This window comes from Sphaerodactylus townsendi, linkage group LG02 (genome assembly GCF_021028975.2).
Source record: "Sphaerodactylus townsendi isolate TG3544 linkage group LG02, MPM_Stown_v2.3, whole genome shotgun sequence".
NCBI classification, from domain to species: Eukaryota; Metazoa; Chordata; class Lepidosauria; order Squamata; family Sphaerodactylidae; genus Sphaerodactylus; species Sphaerodactylus townsendi.
In genome coordinates this window covers 115,678,972-115,703,777 of record NC_059426.1, presented here as the reverse complement: position 1 = coordinate 115,703,777, position 24,806 = coordinate 115,678,972, and the positions used below count along the sequence as shown (strand labels likewise).

The following is a 24,806-nucleotide window of genomic DNA, read 5'->3' as shown; positions in this document are numbered from 1 at the left end:
TGATAAGTTTCTTATTGTGGCTGTGAGCAGTGAGGGACATCAGCCTCATAGTCCTCTGTCACTCTCATTAGAAAAAGAAATGTAACTTCCCCATGCTAGTTGGATATCTTGCTTTCAAAATTAAGCCCTCTCATATTCACCTAGCTGAAGACATCTTCCAGGCACTCTTCTAATTTCCTTAGTAATTTGACTGTTGATTTAACTTATGCCTGCCAATTTGGCTGTGGTTTCTGCTACTTCACTGGCTTTCACCGGAATTGTTTCATTAATAATGACCCTCTTCGTTGTGAGATCTAAGTAATGGAGCTCAGTTCCTTTGCTGCATACTTTCTGCACAGAGTGTCAGTTTCTCTTCCATTTCACTCTTCCCTGCTTAGGATTGCAAGGCACTGACCTGGAGTTTTGATCATTTGTCAGGCTGAGATCCATGGCTCTCCTTCTCCTTGTTCCCTTTCTGTTTGGAGTCCTTAGGAATCTGTTTTTCACCCTTTGTGTAGGAAACCTGACTATGATTCTTAGGCTTCTGATTTGTTTTATTTAATTTGAACCCTGTAATTTACATCTGAGAAATTCCGGTTCCTCAGGACATTTTGACAGAAAAACTATCCAGCATTCTTTAGGATGTTATATAGGCCCTTGGGAAAATTCTGAATGGATACAAATGCTATAGTTGCTAAATTAATTGCATATACAGTCCCAAGTACCTAATTTCTTAATTTCACTGTTTTTGACAAGAAAAATGTAAGGTTACAGTACTAGGTATATTTTACATTGACATGTGTTCTACTGAACTCTTTTGGCATAAATATCAGCCTTTAAATCTTAATATAGTCCTTAAAAATCTGAGGTATATTTTGAAAACTAGCTGAACATCCTTTTTTGTCTTTACACTGAAACCATAACATCAGCTATAATCACTCTCTTTTGGAGCAGCTTACATGCTACATAAGGCATACAGAGAAGATCACCCACCCACCCTGAGCAATCATGTTTTTAATTTTTTTAATTTAGTTTAGAAGAGGGTGAAGTAACCTTGAGCTGGCAACACCAACTGCTCTGATTCCTTTATGTTGTTTATATTTAAAATATTTTATCCAGGCTTTCTGCTTGATTAGGGTCCCCAAGACAGTGCATGTAAGAATATTTAAAAATTTGAAGAATTAAAAACACATACATGTTATAATTCAATAAAAACACAAATAAACAATACCAGAATTGGGGAGGAGGGAGAGAATAATGTTTAATAATGTTAGTCATCGGTGTGGGAATTTTTAAGTCAGAGAAGCCCTGATGTAGACACAAGACTATATGAATGCTTTTCCGGATAGAACCAGAGTTCCATCAAGAGCAGGTATTCCAGCAGAAGCCTCTGGGCAGTGTCACACAGTCCGTGATGAGCAGCTTGCAGCCTTTGTGCAGTGCTCTGTGAACTGAGGCTAGAAGGCAGTTGCTTGCCCCAGTTTTGAAATCCTGATTAATTTCCAGTGTCATTTGAGAAGGAAGATGTAGGAAGAGAGGTCTGATAGATGCAGAGGCATGAGGGTTTTGAGAAACAGACAGCAGGGAACTTCCAGAGAGGTTCTAGAGAGCTGATCAATCTGTCTTCCCCTAGGACAAAAACATTTTGACCTATCAGTCCAGCTGGTTCATAATGTTCTTCTTCCCATAACTTTTGGCTAGTCCTTGAAACTGCGTTGCACTAAGTAAGAACTGGTCTTATGAGCATTTTTAATTTTGCTTTTCGTAAAATATAAATTCACTAGCTTGTGTTATAAATCAAATAATATCCATCCAAGAAAATGCCGCAAAGCAGATAAAAGCTTAGACAAATTAAGGGTTGAGATCCGTTTCCATGTGGTCTTGCAATACCTCTAGGAGTGGATAGGAGATATTGACACCCCGCATCCCTCAGCTTGGTGCACAAACTGTAACAGTTAATTATTGCTATTTGTTGCATCAGCTTGCTTTGGTTATCTCATGCTATGACCTTGAAGAGCTCTGTGCCCAGCAGACGTTGGGAAACTGGGGGGTGGGGAGTGGGGGGAACCTGATAGCTGCTGGTTTGCATGGGAATTCTTCGTTTTGGCAGCTCCAGATTTGTATGCTATTCACAACTCTCAGTCAATAAAAACAGATTACATTGACACTCGAATCTGGATTTATTGGGGAGGCTGATAGGCTTGACACAAAATGTGTGTGTGAACCAGTTCTTCGGTGATTAACCATTTAGACATTAACAATGTCAAATACTTCAGCGTGACCTTGGAGAAGTAGTTCAAAATCCACGATGATAGTGCCTTGCGTGTGTACATGCATACACATCAGTGGGACCAATGGGTTGTGATATTTTATACAAGCTAGACTATGGAACCACTCTCCCAGAGTAATGCTATATTAAGTCATTGTAATAACCAGACCAACATAACCCCCCCTGGAGGTAATCGTTGCAGCATTTTCATCCTAGCCATCCCTGCAGTTGAGAGTGGTGAGTAAGATGGAGCTGTTAGAATACTCTACTCTCCATGGAATGGAAAGCAACATGTTAGAGTTTGATTTCCCCAGATCTCAGAAGTTAAGCAGGATTGATGGGAGACCACAAAGCAGGCTCCGCAAAGGAAGGCACTGGCAAAACACCTCTACTTCTCCCTTCTCCCTTGCTGGGGTTTTCAAGGCAAGTGTTTAAGCCGAATTAGTTTGCCATTGCCTTCCTCTGCAGAGCCTTCCTTGATGGTTTCCCATCTTCCATTCTGAGATTTGATAAGATTAGGCTGTATTATACTGTATTATACCACTCCCTTATCTTATCTTACCTGTTGCAAAATATTTCCAAGGAGGAACTAAAATTGACATACTAGAACCTGGCATTGCAGTTTTAACCAGAATTCTGTTATTATTTTTGGTTGCCTTCTTTTTCGTTTATGCTTAGCATAGCATATGTGCTTAGCATAGATCTGGCCTGATCAAATCCTGGAATGTGTAACTACAGATGGATCTCAACTTTCACAGCAATATTCATTGTACTTTTAAGTTTGCTTTATTATAAACCTTGTGCCCTTGGCATAGCATTGCTGAACTTTCTTGGTGGTCTTCCATTCAAGCACTAATAAGGGATGACCCTGCTTAACTTCTGAGATCTGATAAGGTCAGACTAGCCTTGGCTATCCGGCAAACACTATCATAACTTTAACTAATTGAAAATGTTATCCTCTGAGTGTAAAGGCTTTTGACTACTTTCAAACCCTTTGGAGACTAGGAGAAAAAAGAGTCAGAATGATAGGAAAAGAGTTGCATCAATTTTCCATGCAGATTTGTGATCCATGTGTCTTCCTTGCTGGAGGATTTAAATATTTGTGACCCATTGCTGCTTCTTAATAGACTGGAGAGAAGTCTTAGAGTGGGAAATGTAAATAGTATCTTCTTCCCCCCTCTGTGAACCTGTGGAAAGTGTTTTAGCTGTGTCAAAGCTGCAGGCAGAGGTTCAGGTAGATTTGACTCCAGATAAACTTATACAGACTGGGGTTGGAAGCAGGAGGAGAGCAGGAAATCTTTGCGCTCATGCCCCTTTTACAATGGAGTAATTCTTGGTTACTTCTAGAATGGTACTGGATAAAATAGCCCTTTATACAGTCAGCATAATTCAGATCAGTAGTAGGAACTGCCCAGCATTTGGTTCAGTGAGCATTCTTTCAGAATATAGCAACATATTTCTAATTTTAAATGGTGTTTTTGTTCAGAAAAAATAAGTTTTAAAACTTATTTCTAATGTTCAGTTTTCTGTAGGTCTTCATTTCTGTATAATGTAAAGAAAAGAAAAAACTAGAGGTGATCGGTCTGATGATAATTCTTGTTTTTAAGAGCAGGCTGGAATTCAAGGGCTGTCCTGCAGCTTTTTAGAATCTCAGCTGACCCCTCAGGTAGTGATTTTGCCACAGTCACCTATACTAGATTTGTGAACTAGGTGAATATCAAAAGACATGAGTTTCAACCTTTCAGTGTATAATTCATAATAATATGGGGTTTTTTTTGTTTTTAAAGGGACAACGGAGACAGGTCAAGGCACCGAGCCCCTCGGAATGCCCGCATGTCTGCACCATCCCTTGGGCGCTTTGTCCCCAGGTAAGTTTGTGTATTCAGCAAGGGCATGACAGCAAGGGCAATCCAATGTCCAGGTCTTCAGGAGCCTGGCAGTATTTCTTACAGATTTACTCTTCATTCTAGGCGTTTCTTGCTGCCAGAGTACTTGCCTTATGCTGGGATTTTTCATGAACGTGGACAGCCGGGTTTGGCCACTCACTCCTCTGTTAACAGGGTCTTGGCAGGTAAGAATCTCTTACTCCCCTTTTTTCAGTGTACTGTGTAGGCTAGGGTTTACCGCCAGTGGCTTTAATGTATAGATGGAGATTGACTACCACAGTGATTTATTTATTAGTACATTCTATAATTTGAAAGAATGTATGTAAAAGGAGAATTGGAGTGTGGAGTCTAAAAACTGAGATGGGCAGAGTAGTTAAAAAAATTCCATCAATTCCCAAGTATGTTTTCCTCCCTATTTAAAAATTAACATTCTGACAAACTAATGATCAGTTTGCTACAGGTCCTTCTAATTCAATTATAGGTTGCCTTGTTCATGTTAAAGCTTGTAAAACTGCTCAAGAGCAGTACAGATTCAATTATGATTGTAATAGGTGCATATTAAAATTTTGGCTGCATCTCCTTATAGTGCACAGGCAATTGAAAAGTGTTAGATGGAAAGAAGGCAGATAAAATGGGACTTTGGTTGCCTGGAAGTTAAGGTTTGTGATAACAGAATTCGTGCATGGTGTTTGTTTAGTACCAAATGCAGGAGTGATTTAGGAATGTTTACCTATGTCACACTGTATCAGAATGCCTTTAGATTTTACAAGATACTGAGAAAGCTAGATAAACATGTTCTGAGCAAGCTGGGTATTTTGGAAAGCTGTTGTGCTTGGATAAAAAAATATGTCTTCTTCTTGTTAGCAACAGAAGATTATAGGCAAAATTAAAATTCCTGTAAATACACACTTCTTGTAAGACGTGGGCATAGAATTTGTGTGTTACACAGTGGTGTAGTGCCAATGGGGTGGGAGGGGGCGTGACACCCCGGGCGGAGCTGTGGTGGAGGCGTGGCAGAAGCATGGTGGGGATGGGCGGTGCTGCGGCAGGGGCACGGGGTGTGCGCACACCCCAGGCGCAGTTTTCCCTCGCCCCACCTCTGGTGTTAGCATATCTAGCCCTAATGGTTATGGATCATGATGTGACTCTACAAGTTTGCTGTCTGTAGCAGCACAGTCCTTTTTATTGGTGAGTAGATCACAGATTCCAGGAGCCACAGGGCACAAGAGTGGTAAGCTGCACTACTGCAGTTCAGTCTCTGCTCATGAACCAAGCTTGTTCCTGATGGAAGTCCGTTTCAGGTACCTGGCTCAAGGTCTACTCAGCCTTCTTTCCTTCCGAGGTTGGTAAAATGAGTACCCAGCTTGCTGAGGGTAAAGTGTAGACGACTGGGGAAGGCAATGACAAACCACCCCACAAACAAAGTCTGCCTAGTAAACATCATGATGTGACATTACCCTTTATCTTTTAGATTTCAGATGATTTTGGAATAGTCTGTCCTGCGCTGGTGTTTCAGATTTCATGAATTGTATTTCCAGAATGTCACCTTGTCTATGACTGAAGAGGATTTTTTTTGTCATATCTAGTAAATCTTCCTGAGGATGAGCAAAGGGACATTCCAATCATACTCTCTGTGGTTTAGAGATCCTGGATAGAACTGTGGTGGTGTGGATATTTTTTTCTCTCATTAAAGTTCAGAGTCTTTTACTGTTCCAGTCTGAGGTTAGGAAGCCCCTTTCTTTGAGTCAGACCATGGTTAACATCCTGCTTCCTGTAGGCCAAGGAAAGGGTGTTTCCATTTTTGGAATGCCCCTTTGCTCATGCCAGTAAGACACTCTCCCCTCCCCTTGCATTTTTATTGCAGAACTTCCAGAGGTTGCTAAGCATTCTGTGCTTGATGAACGTGAAGCCTGCCTATTGCTTTCAGTCAAGACACATCCTTCACCTGTGCTGATTGTCTGTGTGGGATTTTGTTGTAGGCATATGGAAATAGCTCACTGGCAGATAATTATTTGCTGCCAGGCAACACTGCAGAATTCTTTTCCAGCCCTTCTTTGCTGTGGACATTTGCTTTTACTTTGTCTTATGCAGAATTCAGTTGCTTTCTGCTTCTGAGAGCAGCACTCAGTTTCTTTCTATCTTCCAATGGCTCTCTACTTTATTTTCTTATGATCATTCAGAATAACATCTCTTAACCTCAGGAGATGAGTAAATCTTTAGTACTACAGAGAACAATATTACCAGTCAAAGTATTTCCTTGCTATGATAGAGAGGACCCCAAACTGAAATGCTACGTGTTGAAAAAACCTTGATTGCTCTAATACTTCTGCAGCCCCATGCCATTTGCTCTAAGCTAAATTTTTACCAGGGCAGCAACACTTCATGCTCATTTTAATATCGTGTAAAACTTTTTATAATTTTTGTTGTCAGACTCTCACTGAGTCTTGTGAAAATGATATCCATTTTGCTCCTTTGAACAGAACCATCATCAAAGCACATTCACAGTATCATTGCATTTTGTTTATTCAGATGTAATGAAGTTCACTCCAAAGATAAGAACATAAGAACAAGCCTGCTGGATCAGACCGGAGTCCTTCTAGTCCAGCACTCTGCTACTCGCAGTGGCCCACCAGGTGCTTTTGGGAGCTCACGTGCACGATGTGAAAGCAATGGCATTCTGCTGCTATTGCTCCCGAGCACCTGGTCTGCTAAGGCATTTGCAATCTCAGATCAAGGAGGATCAAGATTGATAGCCATAGATCGACTTCTCCTCCATAAATCTGTCCAAGCCCTTTTTAAAGCTATCCAGGTTAGTGGCCATCACCACCTCCTGTGGCGGCATATTCCAAACAACAATCACATGTTGCGTGAAAAAATGTTTCCTTTTATTAGTCCTAATTCTTCCCCCCAGCATTTTCAATGAATGCCCCCTGGTTCTACTATTGTAAGATGAATGAAATATTCTTATTTTATATATTGTGGCTATGATGGTGAGTAATTACCATACTAATAATGCCATATTATCCAGTTCTCCAACTTCAGAAGCCATGCCCTATACAAAATTATTTACTGTTATAGAATCTTGCATCTACAGAAGCTTTTTTTTTTTTAAATCTCCGTATGTAACCTACCCAAGTCAGGTGAATGACTTGTGACACATTCTATCCCATTACGGATTGAAACTGCTGTTTAAAAGCCTTAGGTAAATGGACAATTAGTGGTAGTGTGTTGGCTGTTGCTTCAATAATTAACCCAATTACCTTTCACTTTTTCTTTAATGATGAAAGTGAGCATGTTAACAAGCTGGTTTAGTTGCCTTGGAAACAATATTCCAAGCAGCTACTCAGGCTTCCTAGCAATATTGGGTTGACTTTTCTCTATTATTCCCCCTTTAAGTTTTGTTTTTCCTCTTCGCTGAGAATATCTTAAACAGCTAAGGTTTTTTTCCCCTTATGATCTCCTATATCCTTCAATGTAGAGCTCATCTGGTACTGGCATAGCAGTCAAATATCAGTACCACCATGCAGGGTTTTTTTGAGGGGGCGGGGTGGGGGGGACTAAACCTTTAATGTGCAGGATGCCCAAAAATAAACCCTTAACTATACCATTAATGTTCTGACCAGAACAGACCAGGCTAACCCAATCTAATCAGGTCTTTGAAGCTAAGCACAGCCATCCCCAGTTAGAACTTCAATGGGAGATCACCAAGGAAGTCTTGGGTTGCTACGCAGAGGCAGGCAATGGCATACCATCTCTGAATGTCTCTTGCCTGGAAGATGCATAAGCCAGCAGAATATTCTTGAGTTAGGAGCAAAAACTACCAGACCACAGCCACACAACCTGGAAAACCCACAACAGCCAATTGATTCCGGCTGTGAAGTTTTTGACAATACAGTTTTCTTGAGAGTTGCACAGATATTGTAACATTTGTATTACATTATGAAATCACCCCAAGGACTTTAAAAATACTGTAGCCTGAATTTTGTAATTGTGTATAAGATGAAAATCTTATCAAAATTTTAAGACAGCTTTGCTGCAAGTTAAATCATGATGTGAAACTCATAATTTTGCTTCTTCAAATTACCCCTTCTGAGTAGTAAACACACGGTAACTATGGCGGCTTTTTGAACCTGGTGTTCTCTTGTCTTTATGATAAAAAGTGATTGTAGAACATCAAACAGATTGCGTAGTTTGGCAGCATGTTTATTTTCCATTAGATTGCTCAGGAAAGGTTGCTCAGGAACTGCATAACCAAATCTCCTGTTTTGGATAGCCACAGATGTACTGTTTGAAGATCACTTAGATGAATGTATAAACTTGTAGTTTCCATGGATTGTAGTATACCCAAACCAGCTTTGTCAAGATGGGTATGTAGGTGATCTAGGATGTACCAAGAAGATTCCTGGCAGACAGTTAAGTCGCTAAGCAGCAGAGTTGGTTTGTTTTTTAAAGTGATTTTTTTCCTGCCAAGCAGGAATTGTTGTTTTCCTTCTGTGCTTTTCCAACATGATGTCTGTGTAGCCTAGAAATTTAAACTTGGCTTGATCCAGCTTTGCTTTGCTGGTCTCCATTTTGGTCTTTGCATGCTGGGGGTTTTAATCAGTGACAGAGAATGGTCTGAACAGTGTTGTAGTAATATTCATTGGAACTACACCATGAGATATCTAGGCTTATGGAAATGTTCATAGTATCTTTGTTATGTGGCAGAAGATATTATTTGACGGCATGTCTCAATCATTGTAAAGAAGAGGGTGTTAGGAATGATTCCCATTCTCCAAACAGAAAGCTAATTACCACTATCATGTTGGAAAGGATATTGGGATGGTGATTGCATTGGTCAGTGCAGATATGAGGATTTAACTACACTGTTTTTTCAGCCTGTATGAATGTAGGCTCATGGTCCATGGCCACTTGTTTGAGAATCCTGTTACTTGGAGTAAAGAGAAATTCAGTCTGGGTTTTGCCTGTAGATACAACTGAATCATTGTATGCAGTTACCATCAGTCATTGAAGTAGATAGCCTGCTCTTGGAGCTATTTCAGTTAATTATTTTAATTACAAGCTCAAAATTCTCAGAAAGGTGTGATGTCTGCTGTCATGTCTGCTGTCTTTGGCAGGGGCTGGAGATTGAATAGTTAGCTGCTTCTGTGGAAGAGCTCACTTTTTTGTTCTGTATACTGCCATGTCAGCCATGTGGGTCAGAACTTTCTTCCAAGTTCGTTTCACTTATGTTCTTGGTTGGGAACATTATCTTGGAGGGCAATGCTAAACACTGAAGCCTCCTGTCCCATAAGCTGTAATATTTAACCAGCATTTCTTCTCATTTAACCCTCATCCCAACATCTTTTTTCAAAGAATAGTCAAGTAAGTGGCTGACTTTGTCCCCCTGTCTAGTAGTGTTCTAAAAACTGTAGCAAGCAGACAAGACCATTTTCAGTATAGACTTTCTGCATTGTAGTGTTTGTTTACTAAAGGAGGCTGAGATGTGAATCAGAGGTAGAGATGGGCAACAACCTCCTCAGGAGGTGAGAGCCCACTCATTTCTTTCCAGTATTCGATCCCCTCTATCCTGAAACTTTATGCCCCTTAACATTGTGACTTGGAACTGAAGCCAGCCAAAATTTGCTTAATAATTATCTTTGATGGCATTTGAAAGAAAAATGCTAATAAGTAAGTTCTGATTATGAAGGCCCTTTTGTTTTCCAGGCCATAGTTAGGGGTAGTTTTGTAATCAATTAAATTAATTTTAATCAATACTGGGTATTACACACAGTTGACATATGAAGCAGGGTGAAAAACCATGCATTGAGAAGATCCAAGTTTAGTGGAATGAGTAGCTGCTTTAAAAGAGGAAGGATAGTAGGGAGAATTTCTTCATTCATTGAATATGACCTTGGATATCAAAACATATACTTTGCAAGCCACAAACAGTGCAAGTGATGCTATTATTTATCAAGAATAGAAAGGAGACTAAAGGCCATTTGAATATGTCCCAGATATTTATTGACCACTTGGTTTTAGATTGAATAGTTAGGTTGTCATTGGCTGTTTACTCACTAATGATTCTCCGCCCCCAGGTTTGTGTTCTTTTGTTGCAAAGCTTTTTCCCCTGGGGCATCTACGATCAATTATTCGCTCCCCCTTCCATACTTTTCCTGTTTTTTTCCTGATATCTGTGGCAGGGTTTCAGTTACTCTTTGCAAAGGATTCGGCTTTTGATTCCCCAAGATTCTGTCTTTCCCATAACATCATTTGTACGGGTGTTTTTAAAAAAATGTGCATGCAGCTGAACCAATACATCAGCATGGTACTGAAAAAGCACTCTCATGTTGGTTCTGGGGGGTTTTCCGGGCTGGGTGGCCAAGGTCTGGTGTATCTTGTTCCTAACGTTTCGTCTGCATCTGTGGCTGCCATCTTCAGAGGTGTATCACAGAGGGAAGTCTGTTACACACCGTGTTACACACTCTCATGTTGATTGTGGGTGCATGTGCTAGAGATGTCCTTAAATGTCAGCTGTTTCTTTGGAAAAGGAGATTTTGGTGTCAAATCTAGGTTCCACTGTCCTGGGTGTTTTCTGTGACAGCCTCCCCATCTTCACAGGCACCCTGCTGCCTCCCACCACTTTTTCAAGCCGGTTGGGCATAAACCTGAATGATGGTCATGTTGATAGACTTTCCATGCAGTCTTGTATTATTCAGTTAGACTCTGTAGATTGTTTCAACTAGTCTAAACTAAAAATCAAAATAAATCACATTGTTTCTTCTGTTTGCCTACATGACTATAAGCCATTGTGGAATTTAGTCTGAGTGTCTTATTGTTCAATGCAGCAGTTTCTAAATGAACATTTCTTAAGAATGTGATAGTTCAGCTTTCTCCCTATCAAAATGTATTGCTTTTTCCTGTTGGCATTTTGTTTGGTACTGTTCTGCTGGGTAACTTCTTCATGGTCAGTTCTTCTTAGTGGTGTTTGAAGTATGTTGAACTAATTTAAGTTGGATTAAGGTCAGCTGTGCCCTGAAAAGAAATGGAACCTATCTGAAATACCTTTTCTTTTTTTGCTACAGGGCCAAGTGCTGAACAGCTCTTATGTACTTTGCACTCAGGTTTAATTATAGTTTGCCTGAGAGAGATTTTGCAACTTTATGACTTGAAATCAAACATGTGCATGCACACTTGGCCCATGATCCAGTAGAGAGTTTGGCATCTTGAACCCATTATCCTCAGTGGACCTAAACACAATTAAATATGCTTGAGATTGCGGCCATAGTATATAAAAAGGCCAATTCCTTCTTGCTCTTGTATCTACTTCATGATCTAAATATGTTAAACCCTAGTGTGGTTGGGACATATGTAGACTGGCAATCTGTTGAGCCGCCAGTATAAATCAGTACTAGTCATATGACTTACTCAACTAGACACCAACAAGGAATTCTGCCTGCTGCATTGAACACTTTAACACATGGGTAGCCTTGCTAACTTTCATTGTAGAGCAGGGGTCCCCAAACTACGGCCCGGGGGCCAAATGTGGCCCCCTGAAGGCATTTATCCGGCCCGCCAGGCATGGCGGCGATGGCTCCATTCATGTGCAGTGGGGCTCGAGGGAGAGGAGGAACCGGCCCCAACGGCTGTTGATTGCAGTTACATGATGGCACCCCCAAATCTCCATGAATTTTCTGACTCAGAGTTGGAAACCTTACATGTGGCAGCGTCTGCTCCGCCCTTCCCTCTCGGCTACTCCATGTGTTGCTCTCAGGCTTTCTGTTCCGCTTCACTCCCATTGGCATCAGCCAGGCTGGCGAATCGCTTGCTGGCTGCTAGGGAGGAAAGAACCCAGGAAGATACCTGATCCTGGGTTAGATGGAATGCTTCATTGGGAAAGTTCTGCTTTTTTTTTTTTTACAGTGGAAGGTATTCCACAGCCTCCCCAACAATATTTGGAGCCCACCCTGTACTTGACATACTTTGGTCACTGTTCTAAAAATAGACCATGACAGACAGGCTGAAAGGTGAAATCAAACATTTTACAATCATTTGTGCATAGGAATTTGTTCATAGTTTTTTTTAGTCCGGCCCTCCAACAGTCTGAGGGACAGTGAACTGGCCCCCTGTTTAAAAAGTTTGGGGACCCCTGTTGTAGAGTGTACCAGTATTTGCTTAAGACTTTCCTAGAGCCTTCAGATCGTTACGCCTTTATGTTTGTGCCATGCTGTCAGTGGCTGCATTAAAGAAAGAGGCACAATAGCAGCTTAGAAACTGTCTAATTACACTATGACATTTTGAGAAGCAATAGCCAGCTTCCTTAGATGCGTAAAAATAGGAGATAAGTAGGTGCATATGTGATATAAACTGTCTTGGCATGTGCGATTACAAACTGTATAATCACATGCACAATATTGAAGTACAATGAGGTACATGAGGAACCGTAGAGAATAAACCAAGTTTAGCAAAGTAAGAACATCATACCACAGAAATACAACACTCCCTGATTCTTGGAACGTGACACATCCTCAGTACAATATTCAATCACATTTTCATCATCCCAGAAACTATTATTATTCTGTTTCTGTGAGGTCCTGGGAACCCACCCATGTTTAGCCTGTTGTTTAATCAAAATTGATCAGCACATCATAGATTTGCTTCTAACTGAGCATCAGTGATAGCTTTATCATCATCATCATCATCATCATCATCATCATCATCATCATCATCATCATCATCATCATCATCATCATCATCATCAATAACAATAATATCAATCAATCAATCAATCAATCAATCAATCAATCAATCAATCAATCAATCAATCAATCAATCAATCAATCAATCAATCAATCTTATATACCGCCCTCCTCGGAGGGCTCAGGTATGTGATATCAATGTAAATTTGGTGCACCGTATTTTAAAATATGTGGGGGGATATCCTCGTGACTGATTTTCATAAGATAACTGCCTTCACATTGAGGTGCATACAAAAGAGTGTAAAAGATTTGGTTAACTGAAGTCCTACAAGATGGATTGTGAAAGATATAACTCTGTGAAAAAAGTTGGTTGAAGTGGAAATGACTTGGTTTTCAAACAGTGAAAGAAAAGAGTAAGGTTTTACTGTTGCAGAGAGTGAGTAAGAAGCTGTGAGCGCACTTATGCAGACATGTTATTTTATTTATTTATATTCTGCCTTTCTCACTGGGACTCAAGGCATACTGCAAGTAGATGCAATCAGTGGAACAAGACGACTATTAATAAAAATGAAATAGTACTTGGACTATAGAAAAATGACTCCAGGTATAAGATTAATTAGTTACATGTTAAACAATGCAAGAAATGACATTACATTAGACAATATATAATGTGGTAGGTTCACAGTTGTTTTTGCATCATTTAGGCAATAAGAGAAACCTCCTAACTATGACAGCACTTGATCAACAGGAGAAAAAAATCATCCATGAAATTGTGGAGTTATCTTCCTTGCAATTTAAGATGCTCAATGATAACTGAACTCAGTCAGGACTGAGAAAATGTATATTGAAACATTGTTTTAAAGAACTGCTCAGTTAGAAGCAAGTCTATGCTGTGCTGATCAATGTTGATGAGACAACAGGATGAACATGGGTGGGTTCCCTGGATTATGATGTCTTCTCATCTTCCAAAGTGATTCCTTCCATCCAGGTGATCTGTTGATTCCCCTGACATGATAAAAACTATACAAGCTTCTCGGTCAACCTGTATCTGAACATCAGTCTCTTAAATTGAGCTTAATCTGGCTGCTAAACTTGGCTTTTGTGCACATTAGGGGTCATAGTTTAATGGTGAGCACTTGCAGTAACACAGAAGGCCCTGTGTTCAGTTTCTGACATTATCTGTTGGAGGATCTTGGGTAGAAGAAGAGTTGGTTTTTATACCTCACTTTTCTCTATCTTTAATGAGTCTTAAAGCGACTTATAATCACCATCCCTTCCCCTCTGCAAATCAGACACCTTGTGAGGTAGGTGGAGCTGAGAGAGTTAGGAAAAAAACGTGGCTGGCCTAAGTTCTCCAAGCAGGCTTCTTGTGTAGGCATGGGGAAGCAAACTCAGTTCACCAGGTTAGAGTCTGCTGCTCATGCGGAGCAGTAAGGAATCAAACCCAGTTCTCGAGATTAGAATCCACCACTACACCATTCTTTATATCTTTCAGTAGTCTGTAGCCTTATCTGTGGTAGCTGTTGGAGATCTGTGTTGTTGGAAAGGGCCCATAGCTTAGCGGTAGGCAGCATACTTTGTATGTGTATGATGGCAGATAAAGGATCTTGAGTAGAAGTGTTGGATTCTGCCTGAATAATCCCTGGAGAACTTCTGAAGTACATTATAGTCAGAGTAGAAAAACTGGAGTGGATGGACAGTATAAGTCAGCTTCATATGTTCATATGAGGGCTTGTGCTAGTGCCTGCCTGTTCACCTAGTAAGTCTTGCAGGCTTATGTCTCCCACTGTCCATTCTGCCAATTCTCTAGGCTGCCTACAGCTGAATCTCATAATACAATGTGAGCAATGGCCAGGCAACTGCCTGTGGAGTTTCATCCTGGATTTGCAGGAAATTTGATCTTTGGTATGAAAATATGGGGTCAGGTCATTGTTCTATTTCTCTTCAACTTTGATTCCTTGAAAATATTTTTGCTTCTCATGTGTTTTATCACATCTCACAATACTACTGCTTCATTACCTATTTTACCACTATGTTGTTCCTAAGATGCTTACTCTGCTCCCTTCACTTGTTCCTGCCTCCCTTGGAGAGAGCTTCCTTGACTCTTCTCACCCCTCATCAGCAACCCAAGCTCCCTTGCCATCAAATTTGGGGAAGAATAATAAATTACTCCCTCAGGCACTGTCCTTCTGCCTTGTGTCTTTCAGACAAGGTGAACGATGCTGCTGTGCTGTCAGGCATAGCAGCTGGCTTGGGAACCATTGCATTGGGTAGGATCCCTTAATGAGCACAGTGCTCTTGGTACTCATACGCATGAGCTGTCAGCAGTTGCTTCCCCCATTACTGTCTTTACGAAAGAAGGCTGCTTATTTACGTTGTCAAGAACTTCATTTTTTATTAATGAGGTTGCATTTTCCCATGGGCACTCTATTAGCCTTAACATCCCCTCACATTAGTATGAATTCAGTTCAAGTAAATACTGGTTGAGCAGAGCTACTCCCCCAATCACAGAATATTTCAGCTGTGAAAGGTTAATCAGCTGTAGTATGTGTTTAACCTGGGCCACCATGTAGTGAACCCTGGATTATGCTGCTCGGCTGGTAGTATTTTTCATTGATTTATCAGATATTTATTGGATGTATTTATGTAAAAAACTGAAATCTTTATGAACTCTATGTAGGCACAGCATAGGGCTCTCCACTTGTGAAAAGGCTCTTTTGGAAGCATAGCTACACTGAATTGTTATTTTGGGTTCTACCTACCATGGGTTCTATGGTAGGTAGAACCCAAAATAACAATTCAGTGTAGCTATGCTTCCAAAAGAGCCTTTTCACAAGTGGAGAGCCCTATGCTGTGCCTACATAGAGCTCATAAAGATTTCAGTTTTTTACATAAATACATCCAATAAATATCTGATAAATCAATGAAAAATACTACCAGCCGAGCAGCATAATCCAGGGTTCACTACATGGTGGCCCAGGTTAAACACATACTACAGCTGATTAACCTTTCACAGCTGAAATATTCTGTGATTGGGGGAGTAGCTCTGCTCAACCAGTATTTACTTGAACTGAATTCATACTAATGTGAGGGGATGTTAAGGCTAATTGAAGTATTACAGCATGTGCCTACAAGGGCAGGGTCATACTTTCTCACTCACTGTTGCAGTCAAAAATAATTATTTAGGGATTACTGTGAGTTATTACAGAAAACTAAGCTTATTTCTCTTTTCACCTGTAAAACTGAGCTGTTCCACCGGGCCTTTGGGGAGGCTGGCCGCGGATGTTCCACCCACTCCTGATGCCCCCATGTACCATCCCCTCCCGGGGGCTTGAGTGTAGGAGGGTTGGGGACTAGATGCCATTGTACTGTAATTGGTTTATAGGTTATGCTGCTGCTGTTGTTTTAAAGGGTTTTTATCTGTGATTTATTGTATTTTAATCTGTATTTTGGATTTGTTGTATTTTACTTTTTGGTTGTTGCTTATTGTACACTGCCCAGAGCCCTTTGGGGATTGGGCGATATATCAAATCCAATAATAATAGTAATAGTAATAGTAATACTTTCTATTTCAATTTTCCAATTTTCATCCATCTCCACTGCCTTTCTAAGCAGAATCACACTTAGCAAGGTCCATTGATATCAGTGAGCTTAGAAGGTTGCACTGCTAAGCTCTTAGCAGTAGTACTTTTTCAACACTGATCTGCACATTTATTGTACAGTGAACCACCACAACCACTGTCTTCTCTGTCTAGGAGAGTTGAACTCTATCATTTTATTAGAGGTTCACCAAGCAGTAGAGGTGCACTCAATTTAGATCTACCTTGTAGAAATGTTTTCTTTCACAACATCAAGTTCTACAAGATCAATCTCTTTGGTCTTGTTCTTCTCATAATTGTTGATAAAACCTGATCCTTCTAGTCCCAAAAATTTAGCGTCCAAACAGTGGAAGAAAGAAGGCTTCAGAGTCAAAGAATCAGCCACATTCTTCCTTGGAACTAAGAAGAAAGAAGAAGACAGAAGGCAAATAAATTCCCCAAGAACCAGTATTTCATCAGCTATCCCCCTTTCACTAGGTAATATTACTTCGAACTCACTATATTGTGTTACTCAGTACTTGGCCAGGAATATATTGCTTTTCCAGACTTGCCAATACTTATGGCTCTGTTATCAACCTCAGCATTGTATGCACCTAAGTTGGCACACTCTCTATAACCAATCCTTGACAGAATGTAATGATACGTTCAGATTCCAAAGACACTTGCTGTATGTTAAGGATGACCCCAACTAATCTTCTCCCCAATGTTACTTAACATCTATATGCATCCTTTCACCCAGCTGGTCCAGAGTTTCGGGCAGGCTTGTCACCAGCAAGCTGATGTCACCCAACTCGTATCTGTTGGTGCGTGGTTGGCCAAGTGCCACCCTAGATTATTTGGCCAGCTGTCTGGAGACAGTGGTGAAATGGATGAAACAGAGCCAGCTTCATTTTAGTACAGTTCCCCCACTTGACCATCACACTTCAGTATGGTAGGGTACACCATGTCCAATCATTGTTTCCTCCAGAAGATTGTTAAAATGCTTGTGAATGAGACCTCTGGCTTGAATAAAATTAACAGTTTTTACAATCACACTCATCACATTATCCATCTTCAGGGTTTTGCTGCACAGAATTTCTTGGTGCAAAATGCAGTGAGAATTGAAAAACTGTAGCTATGCAGCCAAAATCAGTCACCTGATGTGATATGCAGTTATAAAAACTGTTAACTGTACTAAAATGCTTCTATGAGCTACGAAGTGAAATACACGAGTTCATTGGATAAGAACGGAAATGCTGCCCCTGAATAATGAATGGCTTCAAGATATTACTTTTGTGGTGGATATTACAGAACATCTGAACTGTCTCAACACAAAGATGCAGGGTTAAAACAAAGCTGTGACAGAGTCTTATGACAGCATTTGTGACTTTGAGTGATTTTCCTCATCTGTACCCTGTTTCTTCATGTTCTCTCAAAACTATTGAAATCTCTTGGCTACTCAATCTGTTCACAGAAAATAAAACTGTTCAGAGGAGAGGCATTCTCACTTGTTATGTCATACCTGTGGAAATTCACTGAGGACCTCCCAAAATCTGAGCCAGAGCATTTTTGAATGTTCAGAGTCTTTTTGTTAAGACCAGTTTTTGATGGCTGGATTTAAGTCCAGTGAAGACTGAATGTCAAGAAAAAGCCCCGCAGGCCCACAAGTCACACTCCTCTTCAGCTGTCTGAGGCATCTAAATACTCAGTGGTTATCTGAGTTTCTACCCATTAACATGTTCTCCCAATTTCCTCAACTTTTAGAAGGGATCTTCTACTTCTCATAGGTATTTCCACTGCCACTGACTGTTCAGTTAGGCGGGGTACTACCTGCCAAGAAAGCCAACACTCCTATTACTGCATTCACAGTGCTAATTAAAGAGTCCACCTGGAATCCATGTCTCCCATTACTTGAGTACTGATTGTCAAGAAACTGAATTCTACCATACAGTTCTTTCAAACATTGGTTCAGGCTTTAAAACCTCCATTTAAAAAAGAAGTAGGAAATTAACTGTGCTGTGCACTTGCAACGTTGTAAAGCCTGACCCTTTACAACTGAGATAAGGAACCAGGTGCTGGGAAATGGTTTCAAGTTTGACTCTCTAGGTCAGTGGTTCTCAACCTGGGGGTCGTTACCCCTTTGGGGGTAAAACGACCCTTTCACAGGGGTCGCCTAAGACTCTCTGCATCAGTGTTCTCCATCTGTAAAATGGATAAATGTTTGGGTCGGGGGTCACCACAGCATGAGGAACTGTATTAAAGGGTCACGGCATTAGGAAGGTTGAGAACCACTGCTCTGGGCTGCCAAGTTCACAGAACCATGGCACCACATTCCAATTTCCCTTATTAGTGGTCAGTAAAACAAAGTGACTGCCATTGGTTTGCAATACTTAGCAATTCCCTACTGGAAGGGTATCTCCAGTCTCCGTATAGTTACACTTTTGAAAGAGAGCTGACCTCTTTGTCCTGTGTTGCAGGGTTTGTCATTTGAAGCAAGTAGGATTAGCAGGCATATTTCATGCTCTGAAAAGTCAGAAAGAGAGAAGAGAGAGAGCTTTCTACAAAGAAATGCCTGCCAGGCACAGAATTTTGCTCTGTTTTTGTGCAAATCATAAATAGTAATGTGGAAGTTAAAAAACAAGTTTCCAGCAACGTATATTTATGTATTTTGAAAATGTATATGCTGCCTCTCCAGAGATTTAAATGAGGTGATTTGCAAATAATGTAAAAATAATACAAAAATAATGCAAAAATAAGATAATAAAATAAGAGCATAACGATTATTACATTATATTATTCAATTAAAACCAGACCTGAAACATGCAAAACCCAATCATTGGTGCAACCCCCCCCCACAAAAAAAAACAAAAAACCCCAGCATAAAACAATATTCAGCTGCCTGAAATGATATCCATAAACCAGTCCCTGGGCTACATGCAGTTTAAAAAAAGCTCCAAAAATCCTTCCCCACCCCGAATTGATAAATGCCTTTGTAAAAAGAAATAGTTTGGTCTGGTGCCTAAAAGGCAGTAAAGTAATTGTTGGGTAAGCCTCAAGGCAGGAAGAATTGCTGAGGCAAGGAGGCCCCACTGCCTTTGGCTCTCACCCGCCTCGTCTCTTCAGGAAGGGGCATAGAGAGCAGAATTGGGGAAAAGCCGATTTCCACCAGCATTTAATGATGATACAGTTGCTAATAAAAGCACCCATGCAGGGGGATCAGAGTATACAATGATAAAAGATGTGCCTAATGGAAGGGGCTATGTAAACGTTCAGATCAGATTTCGAAAATCCTCTTGGCTGAAGTTTATAAATATTTCAGAATGCCTTAAAGCATGGCCTAGGTATTTGACTTCTGTTTCAGAAATCATTTGTAAACTGAAAGAGTTGCCAGGAAACATAAGGTATGTGATCTTAGCTTTATGTTTATGTGCTAAAGGAGCAAAACATACACCATGGAACTTTGATTTTACTTGTGGTTAATGTGTATTTTTCGTCTAACCTCACACTAAACAAAAATTAATTTTTCTCCTCCTTTGAAATATTTCTAATCGCTTCGCATGGGAAGTGGGTGATGATGGGAAGATGATCAGATATGACAGTCTACATTAGTCTTATTGGAAGACTTTGATCCCCCACTCACCCACCCACACCTGTGGGCCATGGTTGTGCTTTGAACTGTTGTCTAGAACATGATTGCCTATGTGTTTACAGGCACTCATTGGTTGTGGGCATGACTATGTGGAATATAACTCACTACTCTCCATTCTTATATCGTAGTCCTGTCCTGTCCCGCCCCCTCCCCCCGGTTTTTGTATGTGTGTGTGAGAAAGAGACATTGAAGTGCAGCATTTCATATGTGTCACAATGAGGGCTCTAGCTCCCTAAAGTTTATTGTGCAATCCAGTCTTTAAGGCCACAAGACTTTGTTAATTTGTTTTAACATTAATCTTTGGGAAGGCACAATGATACCTTGCAGTAGAGCTGAAAATGGCTAGGCTTATAGCAAAATGTGGTTCAGTGTGGTAGTTTTACCTTAGGTGGCAAGGCTTAAGATTTTGCTTGAATCTTTAGAAGGACCCCCATCTGAGATGAAACTTACAAGGGCTTGAGACTAAAGTTTTGTGCAAGTCCTCTTTTTGGATTGAAGCCACTTCTATTTCTTGTGTTGCAGGTGTATTTTAAATAAAAATAAAATTTAGCCCTCTTGATCACAATCCTGAAATATGTTTACACTGTGGTTTGCTCAACACAGTATACATTTCATATGTAGAATGTGCTTCTTTGTAGAGAAAAGATACCACAATTCCAGCCTATGTATGCAACTTTCATTCTGTGCATTTGCAAGATGAATATTCTTGCAGGTGTCATGAATGTGCAGTTTGTTCCTTCTTTGGGACAGGCTGTGACTCAGTGGTACCATATGTGGTTTGTATTCAGAAAGTCCCAAGTTTGATCTCCAACATCTTCAGTTAAAGGACTGTGTGAGAGTGTGTAAAGGACTTGATAAACGAGTGGTCTGTCTAAGTATATGAATATTTCATGTTCAGAAAAATCTGTATTTGTTGAAGTAGTTCTCAGTGTCCAAAGTATCATAACTATTACAACTGCAACAGTGGCATCTTGGGCACTTTTGCATATTTACAAATGTCCCTCAGATGATATCTTTCAAGTCTACAGAAGAGACAAACCTAAGCTAACTAAATGGGTGGTGAAAGGTAGATCTCAAACACACAGAAAAATATGAAGATTTGTCATTGTAGAGTTAAGATGTATGGCAGCATGGATTTGGGCAGTACTTCAAATTCAAGCCATACATCCAACAACTAGGAAAGAAATGGAGAGCATGGGCATTTGTAGCGGCAGGTGGTGATAGCCAAAAAGTATGGTCAGTGAATAATGTTAAGCCATTTGTGTCAGGAAGAGGGGAGCCCCAGACCCCATGATCCAATAGCAGTTGTTTATTCCCATCATAGTAAGAAAAGTCCTGAGTGAGGGAAGGGAGAAACCAGGACACAGCACCAAATGCAGTTAACACAGAAGGCATAGCCTGTATAATGAGCTAACAATTAATGGAATGAAATGCTGATAAAACAAAGAAACAATGTATCAGTCTCCAAATGTACTGGAGAAATGCCGAATCGTCTGCAGTTTGCTCATGAAATAAAAGTCTTGCAAATCAAATTAATCAGCTGCATTCAGTGTATCCCATAACAAATCACTGCCAAATTGAGACAGAGAAAGATCATCATTATTTAAATAAGAGTCTGTGCTGCAGAATTTCTAGAAATAGAATAACTACCTTTGGGAACCTGTTCTCATCAGAAAAGTTCAAATGTAACATTTGATTCCCTGGCAAGCTGTACAAATGTAGAAGCATGGAAGACAAAATATGGTTATAAAGTTACCAAGCTAGGAATACAAACCTCTCACTCCCAAAACCTGAATCTATTCAGTTAAAAGGGAAGGTGGGGGGCAGGGCACGGGGGGGGGGAGGAGAAGGGAAGGAGAAACGGAAAGAAGGGAAGGCCAGTCAAGATGGTAGTACTGTAGCTGCCTCAACCATAGGCCTGGCGGAACATCACTGCCTTACAGACTCTGTGGCACATCTTGCAGGGCCCTGATCTCAGGTGGCAGAGAGTTCCACCAGGCTGGGGCCAGGGCTGAAAATGCCCTGACCCTGCTTAAGGTCACCTGGATATCCTTTGGACTGGGAACCTACAAGCGGTTATTTCTGGAAGAGCGCAACACCCTCTGGGGGTGGTATTGGAAGATGTGGTCCCATAGATAGGAGGGCCTCAGACCATTCAAGGCTTGTTCTTATGTTCGTGTGTTCTTATGTTGACCTGAAAGGTAGCATATTTTTGTTTCTATCCCAAGTGTAAAATAAAAAGCATTAGAACTGGGAAAAGTAAATAATAGTATCTTTTTTTTTTGGGAAGATAACAGAGCAAGTTGGAAGATCCTTGTCATGAAACAACTGAAACTCTTTGCTCTTTTAGAATCACACAAACGTCCATGGACACATGTTCTGGTCCAAAGTTCAGACCATATGATTCAGCCCTAGCTGTGTAGATTGTTTCATATGTCCTAAAACTCAGTCTTCTAACAGAGCAGTGATGTATGGATATGTTACATGAAGGCATCTTATAAGAAGAAAAATAATCTTAAGGGAGGGGGTTGTTTAAATGACTCCCTCCCCCCGACTCTTCCATCATGTGCTGACTGGGGGTGGTTGAAGAAGAGGGTGCTGGAGGAAGAATTTATCTTCATTTCTGTCATCACCCAGTGTTTATTATCCAGTGATAGACAGACGCAGAAAAGTTGCCAATCAAAGCCACGTTCACTGCATTTCAATTGCCCTGCAGCTTCTGCTTCAGCATTTTGAAATCTAAATCATCTATGGAGAAAGGTTGGGATGTCTTTTCCACAGCTGTGTCAAGCATCAGGCCCATTGAGTAACAGCTTTCATCACCTTTGTGTTTGCCAACGGAAGCCCCAGATGTCCTCCAAATAGTATGAGTGATTACTGGAGTGGCTCCCAAAAGAACAGGATGTCCGAACCTTTAAGCAGTGTGGTTTTGGAAGCCTTGTATCCTGGCTTACTTTCTTTTTGTAAAAAAACCCCCTGACAATGGGAAATTATTAAAGTTAGTTTGTCGGAGGAAATATCTTCTTTGAACAGAGTTAGACATTGCTGTAAGGATAAGGTCCAAAGTTTATGGGTACTGGCATTGCAGGTAGCAACTGTGGCAGATATGACATTACAGGTGGCGGCTGTGGCAGGGGCTGCCTTTTATCAGCTTCAGCTGATAGGCTGACTATGCTGGCTTTTGAAAGGTAGAGATCTGACTGCTGTCATTCATGCTAGATGACTTCCTGATTAGATTGGAGCTGGGTGGAGCTGTCATTGAAGATGGTACTGTTACCACCCAGGAAAATAGCTAAAATATTTTCCTGAGTCAAGTTACCTGACTACACTGGCTCCATGTCAGGATGCAGAGACTTGTGTGGTTCAGAAGCCTCCATAAGACTTGCAAAGGACGTTAACATGTAATTGTGCCAATGTTATATGGCTTCCCTCTTGCCTCTGCCCTTGTAAGGTGTAATGAAAGCCCCTTTAGAGTTGAATTTATGATTTGCCCGCTGTTTAGGATTTTAGGTGGACTAGGTTCCCCAGTTAGCTTAAGGTTTTGTTATTGTTAAGTTAGGAGGTTCTTAAGTACTTGTATTGTATTGTTTTCCCTAATGTTTAAGTTTAAGAAAAGTTATTTTGATATTTGTGCTATTAGTAAAAGCAGTAGCCTATAGAAGCTGATATTAAGGGACAAGGAAGTCAGCCCTGGAAGGCAGCTTAGACCAACACCCAGCCAACTCCTTAGCAAGGACAAAGACCCCCTTTGGATTTGCACATTAAACTCTGCTGGCAGTACCCAGAGGTCCCAGCCGTTGGAAGACATGCAGGGACCACCATTGGACAATTTGAACACTCCTTTGTTACAGGGATGAGGCGCGGGAGCCTCAGGACATAACTGAAGGAAACAGCCATCTAATAAAGTAGATAGCTGGGTGCGGTAGCGAGCCCACCTAGATTTTCTGAATGGACTTTGTCTGCTCTCCCTTCAGCACCATTGCGAGATCTCGCGGGAAGATGTTTGACAGTGGGATTTTGTAATCCCATTCACAGAAGTTGTAATTGTATCTTCCTTTTGTATTGTTGTTTTCTTATTGGTGTTTGGTAAGGGACTTGCCCCCTTACCTCCCCTTTCTACCTGCCCCCTTGCCCCCTTTGATGGGTGTGAATAAAAGTTCTTGCGCTTGTTTGCAAGGCGCGATTCTCCTGCCCGAGCTGTGACCATCACCTCCAAATAAAATCCTTTGCTGGCTGCTTTGAAGAACGCCGGCTTCCTGCGCCTCATTACGTTGCTGAGCTGAAATCACTTATTGTTACCCGAGAAACAGCGGTAACAGTACAGAATGGCTTGCTTTGTTAACGGTCTTGAGCTGGCCTTTTGTTGTCTATTTTGAGACCACTCCATTGGATGCTAGCTTTTTTCCTGGCCAGTTCCAGATGCTATTTTAAACTTTAATTTGGCTCTACTTGAGAGAACCATCAGAGGAATGTAATACAACTCCCTTAAGAGTGTGATACACACAAAATTTATTATTGGACATAGCTGTAACTTGTATGCAAATGTAAGATGGCTCCCTTTTTTTGGGGTGACATATTTATGAAAAGATCTAGAGTTCATGTGGAGTCTAGGGTGACCTATATGCGAGAAGCCTGATTGTTCTCCCACAAGAAGCATGTGTGGTTTCTCTCTGTTCTCTTTGTCCAGACAAGTTGTTGCTTTTTTCTATATGCCTTTTGTAACTGCCACATTAAAAATATCTGCTTTGCTGTTCTTTGATTAATTTT

The 24,806-nt window shown here is 40.8% G+C and overlaps 1 protein-coding gene across 5 annotated transcripts in view; it reads left to right on the top strand.

Annotated features, from left to right (window-relative positions):
• The window catches only part of AMBRA1 (autophagy and beclin 1 regulator 1), a 191,761-nt gene that overhangs the window by 71,474 nt on the left and 95,481 nt on the right, over positions 1-24,806 (top strand). For all 5 annotated transcript variants that reach the window (XM_048485240.1, XM_048485239.1, XM_048485237.1 and 2 more), the window contains 2 exons: positions 4,036-4,116; positions 4,219-4,319. In XM_048485240.1, coding sequence (XP_048341197.1) covers positions 4,036-4,116; positions 4,219-4,319 — 182 coding nt within the window. The remainder of the gene's footprint in view (positions 1-4,035; positions 4,117-4,218; positions 4,320-24,806) is intronic.